We start from the raw sequence: 14253 nt of genomic DNA on the forward strand, positions 1-14253 counted from the left end.
TTTTAACAAATTCTCTTTCAATATTGCAGGCTAGCATTTTTGCTAAGAAAATAATACATGCTGCAAAACATAGCTTTGGTACAATTCTATTGACAGTTCTATATATTACATAGTGTAATAAATATATTTCCTTTATGTATATCAGAATATATCTCAAATTCTGAAATACGAACATTCTTTCTTACTATAACTATTCAATTCCAGTCGCAGACCTATCTATAACTATTAATTAATCTTTATTTTATTCATAGCAGGTGCGCTCTAAAATGCTACCAGCATAGAGCTAGTAATTTCTGATATTAAAAGTCAAGGAAGGGAAACAAAAGTAGAGTATAAAAATGAGATACAAGATATCTACATAAGGTATTAATTTACACTTAAGCATTACGCTTCTTTTGAAAGGAAGTGAGTTATGGCTGAGATGCTTTGTAATGGCAAGAGCAACAAAGCAAATGCAGTATTCAGAGATGCTATAATGGAGCTGCATCAGACTCATTTGTTCTGAGTGAGCCGCACTCCATCACACAGAGAAACAGGTCCTTTCATTGCAGAGCAAGCTGACACATGGGGTACGTGCACAAGGCTGGCTTCACGTAATGCCCTGGGAGCAGAGGGTGGGGGTTGGGAGTATCCGGGGGCTGGCTCTGCCCACTGTCAGTTTTTCAATCACTGCAGAAGAAAAGAGTCCTCAGTACAAAACCCTTTCACTGGGTTTCCTACCTGCTCAATCACTTCCTTCCAAAGTGTGAGAGCACTAACCCTAACTCAGACTTTCGCACTCCAGAGACTCATTTTTCTTTCTGTTCAGTTCACAGTGAAACAGTGATCTTAGTTCAGTCTCTAGTGGACAAACACAGAATAAGTGAAGTCTCATAAGCATGATTCAGCAGGCAATTTGCTCAAGTAAAATCATGTGTGCATAAACACAGATACAAATTTTCCTCTCAGTTCTTGCCTCAGCCTCCCAAGGTACAGCAAAATAATTTCTTAAGAAATGCTTTCCTCTACAAAAGACGCCCCCTCAATTCCAACCCTATATTCCCCAAAGCAGACCAAGTTATTAAAAGCTGAAGAAAGTCGTTCTAAAAAGAAAAGCTTGGTTACATTTTGTTTCACTGGATAATTTGTTTCTCTCTTTCTAGAGCCAGATATGGAAAAAGCACAATTTATCAAGAGATCAGAAAATTCTTTCTAAAGATTTTAGTAGACATAGGAGGATGGGAGGGTTGTTTATGTTTTTTAACAAATTTCTGTTTTTTATGCTGTTTGGACAAACCAAAGCTTGCAATTGAGATAATTATCAATAAATATACTAATGGGAAACTTTAGCTTACCTAGCAGAGTCCTCGCTAGATTTTCAGTGATTGTCATTCTTTGTATGAATTTGTGTTACAGCTATATCAAGTATCCATCAAAGGAATGTATACAGAAGTATGCTTGTGCCATTTTGCATGACTAATTGCATCACCAATTGCTCAATATTCTCAGTTTTGACAAGTCAAAATGTCAGAGTAAGAATGGGAACCTTACAAGTAACAAGATACAAAGGCTGTTTTGCTATTTATTTATTTTTACTTGTCAGCTCTCCCAAGGCATTTTACCAAAACATGGACAAGATACTGTAGTGTATGTAATTGTGCTGCAGTGAGTAATCCTGTTAAGGTGAACGATGGCTGTTCACATGAGTATTTATTTACACATTAAAGTATTTTCTGGACCAAACTTCAGCTTATACATTGAATACTGAAAAGTTTAGTGGAATTTCAGATCTCTGGTGTGAATTCTTTAAAAGCATTACTTCTGCTAAGTTACTACAATGCCTTTCAGCTCATTTTTCCCTTTCCATGAAAGAACAAACACAAATTAAACAGGCTGTAATCTATGCAAATGAAAAGTTTTACTGTGATGATTTAGAAGTGTGAATGCCTAAGTTCTTTTTTCTTTCTTTCCAGCAATTAACTGGGTGGAATACTATTACAGGATCTATTTCTGGAGAAGCAGTGATATTCTTAACACAGTGCCTATAAGTGCTGATTATTTTGAACGTCCCCTTTTGCTGTCAGAGTAGCAGGTATCCTGCATGACATCTACTCTGACTCTGTGAACCGTAAGTAGAGATTATAGGGCTACTTAGTAAGCTCTGTCCTTAGAATCTTTGGTGGATTCTTGCATACACTAGTTCACAAAACACCTCTCTCTCAAGATAAAGCATTAAGACACTGCGTCTTTCAGCGATGTGAAAAAAATTCTGTTCACAAAAACAATGCCCCTAGAAGAGTGCACTCTGGCTGTAAGATTCCCTCCTACGCACAAATGAGATAAAACCTCAGTTCTCAAAAGAACCCGTGAAAACTATGAACTACACAAGCACTATTAAAAACAAAAACCAAAACAAAAAACCACCACCAACAAACACTCACTGAGTGAGAAATGAAAAAGGAAACACTTACTTTTTGCAGCCACTGCGTATAGTTTTCCATCACATGTTCCAGATGCTGCAGTTTCTGGAAAGAGAAATCCTGTTCCACGTGAGGAGCATCTCTCTGAAGAGCGTTACTGTTGTACTGGTCTGTCGTGCTTTCACGACAGTTCCCGTCCTGTTCTGGCAGAATGAAAGTATAGGTGCACTGCCCGTGCTGAATCCGGTTAAATCTTCTCCCACTGGCTTCCGGACCCCGGCGCTGAGTGGTACAGCCTATATGAGCAAGGAGTGCTGCCAGAAAAGCAAAGGAAAGGAAAACTGACATGTTACTATTACTTTCCTTTCCCACTCTTAGAAAAACTTCTTCTTCCTCTTTCTTTAGTTTTTTTCTTAATTTCTCTTAAAGTTTCTAGGAAAAAAAAAAAAAAAGGACTGGAAAAGCACACTTTGGTAATCAAGCTTGGATAAATTGTTATTTTCTTTTAACTATGAGAATAACTTCCTTAGTTAAAATTGGGAATATTTATTGCATAGTAGTTAAGATTTATTGTTTCCTCTCTGTTACAGTCCAGCATGTAGCCTGCTTTAGTCAGCTGCATATGCATATCCCAGTCTCTTTCCCCTACACTATCTGCAGCAGAACTGCTATTTTCTCTCAGACTTCAGTGAGTTTTATTAAGGTTGCACATTCAAGCCAAGCTGGAAGCAAGCAGCCTTTCACAAGATGACTTGACAGGAATGCGTGTATGAGTGCGCCCCTATGCTAAGGATGGCTGATGGCTCATACAGAGGGATCATCTTACAAACTGGCTGGATGCATGACCTCAATCGTGCATGGCTTTCCAGCCCCTGTTGCACACAATTGCTGAGGGCTTTTGACGAATTTACGTAAGTTTAATAAGTGAGGCGGTCCACCTTAATACACTTCATATGTTCACACTGACCTATTAAAATGTAGATAAAGTGTAGAAGTTTGTTGTAATCCCTCTGTAAATATACAAAGCACTGAAATTAAAAATACTTTCAGTTCTGCGCTGCTCAGTATCTATTAAAGAATTCTTAGCCAGGAGAATGACACTTATGGGAAAAAAGTTACATTTAACTCTCACATACTTTTGCTACTTTTTTAAGGGAATTGTACTTCCTTAGCAGAGTTTGAAGAGAGTGCTTTCTGGGACAGAATGAAATTAAGGCTGCCAAGTAGCAACAGAAAATGAAAATTCAGAAGGAAAATAATTATCTCTCTTTGGATTCTAAAGTCATTATAAAATGTCGAGGTAGAGAGGCTGACCTATTCCAGACTGTCTGCTGTATCCCTGTGTAATTATCACATGCAAAACACTTCTGCCCATGCAAAGGTCTGCATGGGTTCTGCAGGGATCTCACAAAAAGTAGAAACATTCTCAGGGCAACATCCTCAAAAATTGGTTGTGATAACTATTCAAGAAACTATGTCATACATAAATAATGTCTCTTATATTTGCTAGAGACAAATCCAGAATGCACAAAAACAAAAGCAAAATATTCTAGACAATATTGGAGAAATTTGGATCTGAGTTCCTGATCTAGTATTTGCTATTGCTACATAACTGTCAGCCAGCTCCTGTGCAGGCCACTTCGCACAATTTTTCTCATGAAAGCTGGTAATCTTCTAAATAGGAATAGCACATTTCTTAAAAAAAGAAAAATAACACTGGCAAGATTTTTACCTGCAAGGTCTATCTGCAAGAATATAGAGTGCAAGCATCCTCAGTGCTCATACAGATCTCACCTCTATCACAACTTCATTCTGAAGGAACTGTCTGGGTTATTCAGCCAAGCATCCATCCTGCTCCTGAAGAACCTCTTTCTACACAAAACTGGGGGTGAAGGCTTTTTGTCTTGCATTTGAAAAGGAAGTGCTGCATTTAGATCAGTAAAAAATATCTCCTCTAATAGATAAATGAGATGGTCTTAGTTTGCCTTAAAATGTCTTTAAGTCCAGTACACAGAGAGAGAATAAAAAAGAAAGCCAAAGCAAATGGCAAAATACCAATGCTAGTGCTGCTGTTAGCAAAATCAGAATATCCTTTCATCTCTGAACTACTCAGTCCACCTTTGCCTCTTTTTCTGCCTCTGAAAACCAGCTGTGTATACGTTTGTTGCTTTCATGCAGCAATTCTTACATTTCTCCAGAGCAAGTGCTGCTGTGGTTTTTTACACTCTCTTCACAATTATTATGAAATGTAATTGTAAGATATTTGCTCACATAAGACCAGAGAACTTCAATCGAGAAAAAAATCCTGTAGGACCAGACAGGAGCTGAAGATTCAGAATAGAAACAGCTGTGAGAACACGGTAACGATGCATGAATTTTTAAAAGTGAAAAGAGAACTTTATGAAAGGGCCTCAAAGCAGATAAAAAGGGAATGGCAAAAGTGGGTGTACAAAAGGCTTCCTGGATTCTTAGATCACAGTTGAAAATGTTGCTACTCACACAAATGCTGCATTCACATTCTGTGGGATATTTGAGCAACCGTCTTACTCACACGAAGACATGGAAAAGTCAAATCATAAACATACAACTTCTATTTTTCAGATAAGAAGGGCCCTCAGAAGAGCAGACTTGCTTTAGTGCTACTGTGTGGCTCCCTCCCACTGGCATGGGGCAACTCCTTTTTCCCTGCCATCTCCTCTTCTGAAGGGCAGCAGCCATAAGGACCCTCAGGACATGCACAATTATCAAGCATCTCTGGCATTTGCACGTTTGTCTCCTGCTCAGTTCCCTGCCCTGGCACCTATTTCTCATTGCCAGGTTCATCCCCTGTCTGATGTGGATGGAAAGCAGAGGGATTAGGCAGAACATATGCATCAGTGGGAGCATCTCTGATCAACAAACACACTGCACTAAAATATTCCTTACTAGATAGAGGTGAGCCCCTTCCCTCAATGAGGAGCCACATCTTTGCTGTGAAGTAGTGAATCTGAGACATCTGACCAAAGAGAAGATAGAGCAGTTTGCCAGTGAACTGTGCAGAAATGTGCCTGAATCCCTGCAAGAACTCAATGATGGCTGAAGTGGTAGCGCCTCTGTTTGCTGCAGTGGGACTCCTGCTGCTTTGGTACCAGGTTTGGTTTATATTCCTCCCTGATCCATTCATGGTCCCATGCATGAACAATAAAAGTGCAACAATAAATATAGAAAAAAAATGTTTCTAGGTCTGCAGCCACATAAATTCATAGTACAATTTTCTAAGGAATTCTATGTTATATAAGGAACAGAAGGTTGAGAAATAATGAGTTATTATTTTCTAAAATTCCATATTCCTACAGTTATTTACCATTTTCTTTCCAAAACCAAAACAAAATAGAAAAGAACAATAAACAAACAATAAACTATCTTGCAACAAGAGTTTCAATGTTTTCTTGTACCTCATTTGATAAATAATTTATTACCACAGTACCACTTGATATATGTGGTACATTTTTTTTAACACATAAAAATTCTGTGAAATGAGGAAAATAAAAGTTATAAAAATTCTGTCAATGTCACTGTAGATATTTCTTCAGGATGCTGTATTAAATAGTACAGATATAATCTGAATGTTTTGTCCAGGATTGCACAGAAAATCAACCAGAAAGCATAGGAACATGGATATATTTAAAAGACTTTATTTTCCTAAGACCACTTCCTCCAGTGCAATGACTAGCTTTGTATTCCCTGAACTCTTCCTTCCGTGTAACAGTGAAGGGACGGATGCAGAGGCTTATTTCTCAGACCATGTAGTCATATAAACATTGTTTATTTAGCAGCTGTACAAAATTCTGTAGCTAACCATGCAACCAGTCCTACAAGGCACAAGAAATTGGAATTCAGTATACAGATAAAGGTTATATTCAAATGATATCAGTTCCCATTTGTCTAACATTAAAATAATTTAATGGTTTTTGTCACAGAATCATATGTATGCTCAAAGTTCAGACGTAAATTCTAGAAAACCAAAATCTATTTCTGTTTCTTTATATTTCTGCTGCAATATGTGTTATTGCAGTAGATGAGTTGCGTTAAAGTTGCATCATGTCACACACTTTAACCGGAGTTACTCCAATTTCACTTCCTCAGTGAAAAAGGGAAGTTGCTCCAGAGGAGCATCTAACCAGTATAAGAGGAAGGCTTTTTCTCTAGGTAAACCACTGCTAAATAGTAAGACACTTCCTTTTTTCCTTCATATTTTGCATTCCAAATATATAAATTCAAATGAATAAAATGTAATCATAAGTCCCATGTATCTGATTGGTTACTTACTAAGTATCGCCAGTGACTTTGACAGAGTTGGTCCCAAATCATCATAGTACTGAGACCAGATCAGGACATTTAAAATTAGCTTCTCTTATTCCTGATTGCACAGAATCCACATGGTGCTGAGAGAAGCTTGTGGGGAACACTGACTTATCATGCAATACCAGTTTCCCCCTACTACCTGCATGCTTTCTTTTCATGCTCTCCTGGGAACAAGCTAGTAGTCATCTCAGACAAATTGCTTCTCAGGACTGAAGTTTGTATATTTACATGTGCATACCTAAGGCATGATCCCACGTAGCGCAGCCTGCCAGACTCTTCCTTCAAAGGAGCATGGTGCTGGGCTCTGAGTCACACTGCAGCCCAGAATTTGATTTCTCCCAACATTTGATTTCATACCTGGGCACAAATAAACAGCTGGGAAGATTAATACCAGGGTAAAAAGCATCAGCTCTTGAAAGAACATGGTGGTTTACCACAGAAATGTCTGGGCTACTGGTTATGCTCCATGACCTGCCTGAGTTTTGTCTCTCACAAAGGCTGTGAGGCTTCTCAGGGGCAAACTATTTCTTGGCCTCTCTCCAAAACTGACGGTAATGAAGACAGCTACATGTTTTCTGAAAACTTATTTTCCTGCTGCTGGAAACATGAGAAAAACAAGATTTTCCTATTTTTGCAGCAAATCTTTAGCTTATACATGTGGAATAAAAGCATCTAGACTAACTAATTGAGTGGAATTTGTTCTCATTCAGTGGGGGATGGAGGAACACTCCTACCGTCCTCTTCATTGTTGGTCTTGGATAAGTTTAGTCATTACCTTTTACATTTTGAGGATAGTCAAGTCATTTTCAAAGACCAGCTTCCAGTCTTATCAAATAAGAGTGATTCTCACTAACTAAGACACTGGACATGATACTTCTGTTTGAAGATAATAAAAATAGATGATCTAATATAAAATGGCTATGGAGAAGGCCAACACAAATGACCTTCTACTGTAAATTCTAGAAGAAAAAAAAAAATTACCAGATTTAGAATAAATATTTCATATGACTATACACTTCTCAGCTACACCATGAATGTCTTTTCACATAGACACATACACTTCTGCCCACATCACATGAGAGTAAATAAAGTGCTTGCCAGAAAGGATAGCTGGAGGTTCAGGCTTTAATTTTCACATGAACTTAAAAACTGGATCTAAACAAAATCACTTCTGTTGCAAATTGAATTGAAAATGCAATTATGTGGAAATGATTTATAAATAGTGTCGTTTGGTTGAATAGTTTACTTAGTCTCTGGACTGTCCTTAGGCCTTGTTCCTCATCAGGAAGAGTCCAAGAGAGAAACGATAAGCCATTGGTGCGTAACCTTAAGCTTCTGAATTAATTTAACATGTAGCCCCAAGTGCTGTGCAACGTGTGCATCTATTCTTGAGGCCACAAAGGCAGGAACCATGACATCTCTGCCTAGGAAAGGAAAAATTACAGTCCTTTAGGCAAATGTAAATGCAGAAGGTCATCCTGAATGTCTAGCAACAAAATGAAGTTTCTTCAAACTCTACGTGCTAGCAACTTAAGAGGTGTCCTTACAGCTTAAGTGCTACAAGGCTACAGCCCTACTACCTAATGGAATCCAAATTCTGAATCAAGTGCTTCAACTCCCTGTCCATAAGGAACATTGGATAGATAACTATTATACTCACAAAAGGTAATACATTTGTAACAAAATGATATTCAAAGGACTAACATTAGACTTACAGATCATTCCTAAGCATCATGCACCATAAAGTTTTCTCTCTCAATCTCCATTATAAAGTCTTTTCTGCATAGGCCTCACTGTTGCTCATATCTTTTCCACTTACGTGCAACAAAAAAAAAAAAGAGGGAAACAATGTAATTGCCCAGGACAGTCAGAGCATACAAAGTTAGGACCCATGTACCAGAGGTAGGTTTAAATCCTTGCGCTGTCTGTGTATGTCAATAAAGACATACATGTCAGATTATCATCTTTTTAAGTATAAGCATTCAAAGCAAGGTGTGCATAGAGCTATTGATTTCTTCTGTTGGTTCAGACATGTTTTCTGAATGAACACACTCAACTTCATGAACACTCTAAGCACTCATTGAAACAAGTTTAAAGTTCTGAACAGAATTTGACTCCAGGAGGAGCAGGAGCAGATGACATTAATGATACTGCAGCAGTCCAGTCTTCCAGCACTTGGGATCTCTTTCTGGAGAGAGCAAGTAGTAAGGAAGGAATTGGAGATGAAAAAAGGAATACTGTGGTTTCTGCTGATGTTGACCAATGCATGAGTTGCAGATAGGCAATCTAGCCTGAAAGATAAAGAATTCTCAGCTGAATGGAAACACTCTAACAACATGTAATAAGTGGAACAAAAAGTATACTTGGCTCAATGACTGGCTGGAGATCAGTGTTGAGTGGTGTCCCCCAGGGGTCAGTACTGGGATCGATACTCTTTAACATCTCCATCAATGACATTTATAGTGGGATCGAGTGCACCTGCAGCAAGTTTGCTGATGACACCAAGCTGTGTGGTACAGTTGACACACCAGAGGGATAGGATGCCATTCAGAGAGAATTAGACAGGCTTGAGCAGTTGGCCCAGGAGAACCACACGAGGTTCAACAAATCCAAACACAAAGTCTTGCACCTGGACAGATGCAACATCCACTCCCAATACAAGCTGGAGAATGAAAGGATTGAGCACAGCCCTGTCAAAATAGACCTGGGTGTACTGGTGGACGGAGAAGGGCCACAAATATGATCTAAGGGATGGAACACCTCTTCTATGAGGGCAGGCTGAAAGAGGTTGTTTAGCCTGGAGAAGAGAAGGCTCTGAGGTGGCCCGATAGCAACCTTTCAGTATCTAAAGGGAAGCTACAGGAGAGAATGGAATAGATTCTTCAGCAGGGCCTGTGGTGATAGAACAAGGGAAAATGGTTACAAGCTTAAAGAAGGTAGATTTAGATTAGATATAAGGAAAAAGCCATGGTAAGGGTTCTGAGACACTAGAATATGTTGACAAAGAAGTGGATTCCACATCCCTGGAGACTTTCAGGGCCTTTCAAGAATGGACCAGACTCTAGACAATGTGATCTAGCTGTGGATATCCCTGTTCATGGCAGAGAAGTTGGACTAGATGACTTTTAAAGGTCCCTTCCAACTCTAAGGATTCTTTGATTCTATGATTTTCAGGAATTAATTCAAATACTGAAGGTATATTTCAATGGCAAGACTAGTTATTGGACTTCAGTGTATCTAAAATCTCACAGTATTTGGAACTATGACAGCTTCTGGTCTTTGTACACACAGTCTTTGTATTAACTCATTTCCAGCAGCTAAGTTCCAGATCACAGATATAGCCGAGAAAAAGGCAGGAATCATTCATGAATAATTGAAGGTATCAAAGGTAAGTAAACAGCAGTGTAGACATTGGAAGGGAGAGCCATAGAGAGACAGAGAGAGAGAGAGAGTCTGGAATTAAGAATTACAACTATTTCTTATTTAAGAAGGTTGTTTATAAATAAAATATCTATTATATTTTTACAGTGTATTTTGTGTCCTGCACCTATTATTTATTTTTGTCAACAGCTTCTGGTTTCACATGCCAGGGATACAAGGCTGAGGTTTGACTTTCTGTGTTTCATTTTGGCGACATCCTCTAATACCAAAATTTGTGGTTAATTAATTAGAAACTTCAATCAAACAGTCAAAACTATTTTAAGAGGTCAATGAGATTCTTCCCATCTGTACATGCCATTTTTAATTAGGAAATAAAAAGTCAGACAGCACAAATAAATATCAGTGAGGCAAAAGGCTAGCTATGGTTCATGAGCAGAGTCCCTTGGAATTGCAGCAAGGCACGCCAGCTGAGCTGCACGAAATAGCATCAGTACACCACAGGTCACCCTTCTCAGCCTAAGTTAGGATTCACTCACCCTATACTTAGTATGTTCTTATAATTTATATAGGATAAATTTATTGCCAGTTTGCTCTTATTAATTAGCCTGCTGGAACCAAGTCATTAATAGTAGACAGAAGTAGTATTTTCCAACAGAGTTGAAAATAGGTTTAGTACTCATGTTGGGGACAGCTGTGCGCACGTCGGCTGTAACACTGGGATTTACATTCCCTTCAGAAATTCCCTCCAGACTATTTCTACAATCTACTCAGGCACCTTGAGACCGGTTCCATATAGGAGGGGGAACATCACTGGAAGAGAGGCTGTGGTCACTGCCAGGTTGAGGCACCCTGCAGAAAGTGGTCATAGGCATAGCCTATAGGAGATAGGCAACCATAGCAGGTGGCCAGAACATAGATCACAGGCTTTGAGTCACACTCATAATGCATAATCATCAAACAGGAAAAATGTAGATAATTAACAGTATTACAAGCATCTGTGGTTTCCTCTACTGAAAGTGGTATTGAAAATACTGTACTGATTGAATATATAATAAATGTAATGCATTTTGAAGATGAATCCTCAGTCACTCCTCTGCACACAGTGCAGTGTCAGACTCATCGCACTGTGGCAATTATTTCTTCTTGAACAGAGCTGTATCCTGTGGAGCATGAGTACTGCAATACGAATAGCAGGACCTGGGCATGTGTGCTCATAAGGCACGGGGTCGCTGGTGCACCAGTAGCCTGAGAGCTTCATTTCCCAACATAAATAGAATAGAAAATGGTCTGAGGTAGGAACAAACATTTGAACACAAATGTTTTCTTCTGTGTGAACTCCAGTTATTGCACATCTCACACACGGTAACCCAGGGTACTCAAATGACCCAGTGCCTCTAGTAGTGTGTAACTCAAAGACAGACTCCTAATTCACTTTAATCACCATAAACCCATCAGCACACTAGCAGACATGTAACTACTGTATGCCAATAAAAATGTTGTTTAAACCGTTAACTGCCAGTTCAAAGCAGCAATTAATCCCCGGGATCAACACCTTTGAAACTACTGCCATGGGGCATAGATAAATATTAACCTTGGCTCCTGGGGCAAGTGGAGGTCTTATGACCTGGCAAAGGATCACAACTAGTTGTTCAGGGCTTTATCTCCTGTTCTGCCATTTTATAATTCACTGGAAAATAATGTTGAAGGATTTTCTGGGTCTGGTATTTTGAAAGTCAAAGACCAAATGTAAGAAAGTATGGAACTACATCTGATAAAGGTTTAACATCTATCTAGTCTTGCAGGACTCCAGATGTCTTTGTGTGTTCTCAGGGCTTATGGGGAAAATAAATAAATAAATAAATAAATAAATAAATAAATAAATAAAAGTCATATATTCGAGGGCAAAATTGCATATATAAAAAATATCAATACTTCCTAGAAGAACACCTTAATCCGTCCTTCATTTCTTGCTCCTCAGCTTTAACACTAAGAAATGAGCCAGCAACATACAGCTGAGAACTGATCACTGCTTTGGTTTTGGTATCTTCAACACAATCTTCTAAATCAGAAGCAAACATGCAAATATTTTGTAACTTAATTAAACCTTATTCTTTGCATTAGATAACAGTGATCTTGGTGGAATGATAAACTCTGTGAGGAACATGACTTGTGGGAATGCAAATTCTTCCTTCTAAGAGTATTAGAGTCCCTGTCCTGTTTGGAGACTGGGTTCAACACATATTCAGTGAACATTTATCAGCTGTGCTTGCCCAGTTAAGACTTGCAGCAACAGCTAAACTTCTGGCACTAACTCTACATGAGCAGTACATCAGAACACAAGAGTAGGAGATAGTTTTAAGTAGAAAGTCCGAAACTAGACAGATCTGCATCCAAGTATTACCATTAGTAAAGTACTTTACATCTCTTGCATAAAGTTCAGTATGAAATTCATGTGATTGTTCAGCATCATGTATTCAGACAGTGATTTGTAGTCATTTATAAAACACTTATTGTAATTTATTAAAAGTACCATCTGGCTAATATTTTTTTTTTAATAGAGAAACATTTTTTTAAACAAGTGGCAAAATGAGAACAACTTGAACTATCAAAATCCTAAGTACAGCTTTGAAGATGAAATCCAGATACAAGTAGGCAAAGCTCTGGGGAGTTTTGTTGCATGATATGATCTTACTCCTTAGATTCTGCAGTGTATTAAAGAAATATCTTGGCATGTTCATGTCCTGTACCTGCACATATATCCCCATTCAAAATGCCATGAACTCAGGTTCCATTCATTCTAAACCCCAAAATGACATTACATAAATGGGAAAAACCATACCACATGACTGGAGATATAGATATATTTTTTTAGAGTGGCCCATGTTATCTCATCAATGTAATGTGTTAGGAATGGAAATCTAAAAATTCACCAGTAACATGACAAGATCAAACACAGATGGATCTTAACAAAAGGAGTGCAGAGAGCAGGGACATCTTACATGGCCCTGCTTTCTCCACGCGAGTCAGCTTTTGCAAGTTCTCTATTGGTCTTTTTTTAATTTTTAACAAAGGTTTTAATATGTATGGAACCGTAACTCTAACTTTGTGGCAGGTAAAAAGCAGGCATAAACTTGCAGTTTCTAAATCACATAAAGGTAGTGCAAAGTAAGACTGCTTTGAAGGCACTCTCTGTTGAGAAAGGCCACCAGGGTTTGCAGAGTAGAAAGATCTGCATAGAAGCAGGTAGAAAGATCTGCAGGACTGAGAAGTGCTGGAGAAACTGTAGCATCATTAATATTTTGAATGCATATTTTTGTTCTTGCTTTTTGAACCAAATTATATATGTTGTTTATGTTTTATCAGAGCCTGTTAATATGTCAGGAAATAGAACATCAGTGTAGTTATTACTTTCCATTAAATTCTTTCTTAAGATTATTCCATTCTCCGCCTCCTCTCCACTTTCTATTTAAATTTATTTCCTTAGTCTTTCTCAATGCATTCTTTTACCACATCACTCACTCTTCATTTCACCAAAATTAGGTCCCATAAAATACATAAAATTATAGAATCATAAAATTACTTGAGTTGGAAGGGACAACTTCCCTGCAGCAAACAGGTACATCTGTATCTAGATGAGGTTGCCCGGAGACTGATCCAGCCTGATCTTGAGTGCCTCCAGGCACAGGGCATCCACCAAATCTCTGGGAAACCTGTTACAGGGTCTCACCACCTTTACTGTAAAAAAAACTTCTTCCTTACATCCAGTAAAAGTCTCTCTTGTTTGAAATCACTTCCCCTTGTTCTATCATAACAAACTCTGCCAGAGTCTGTTCTGTCCCCTTCTTCCTTATAGCTCCCCTTTACATACCAAAAGGTCTCTATCAGATCTTCCCAGCACCTCCTCCTCAGTCTGAAGAGCCCAGTTTCTCACCCTATCAATGTAGAAGAGATACTCCACCATTATTGTTGCCCTCCTCTGCACATGCTCCAGCATGTCCACATCTCTCCTGCACTGAGGATATCTGGACATAGCGCTCCAGGTGAGATCTCACCAGTGCAGACAGAGGGGCAGGATTACTTCCTTTGCCCTGCTGGCCATGCTTCTTTTCATGCAGCCCAGGATATGGTT

General features: G+C 38.7%; 1 protein-coding gene across 1 annotated transcript in view; it reads right to left on the reverse strand.

Annotated features, from left to right (window-relative positions):
• ANGPT1 (angiopoietin 1) overlaps positions 1–3166 on the reverse strand; it is a 159281-nt gene extending 156115 nt beyond the window's left edge. Inside the window, exon 1 of the mRNA XM_085221571.1 lies at positions 2451–3166. Coding sequence (XP_085077697.1) covers positions 2451–2747 — 297 coding nt within the window. The 5' untranslated portion in view covers positions 2748–3166. The remainder of the gene's footprint in view (positions 1–2450) is intronic.
• Between the last annotated feature and the right edge of the window lie 11087 nt (positions 3167–14253).

This window comes from Meleagris gallopavo, chromosome 3 (genome assembly GCF_905368555.1).
Source record: "Meleagris gallopavo chromosome 3, MGAL_WU_HG_1.1, whole genome shotgun sequence".
NCBI classification, from domain to species: domain Eukaryota; kingdom Metazoa; phylum Chordata; class Aves; order Galliformes; family Phasianidae; genus Meleagris; species Meleagris gallopavo.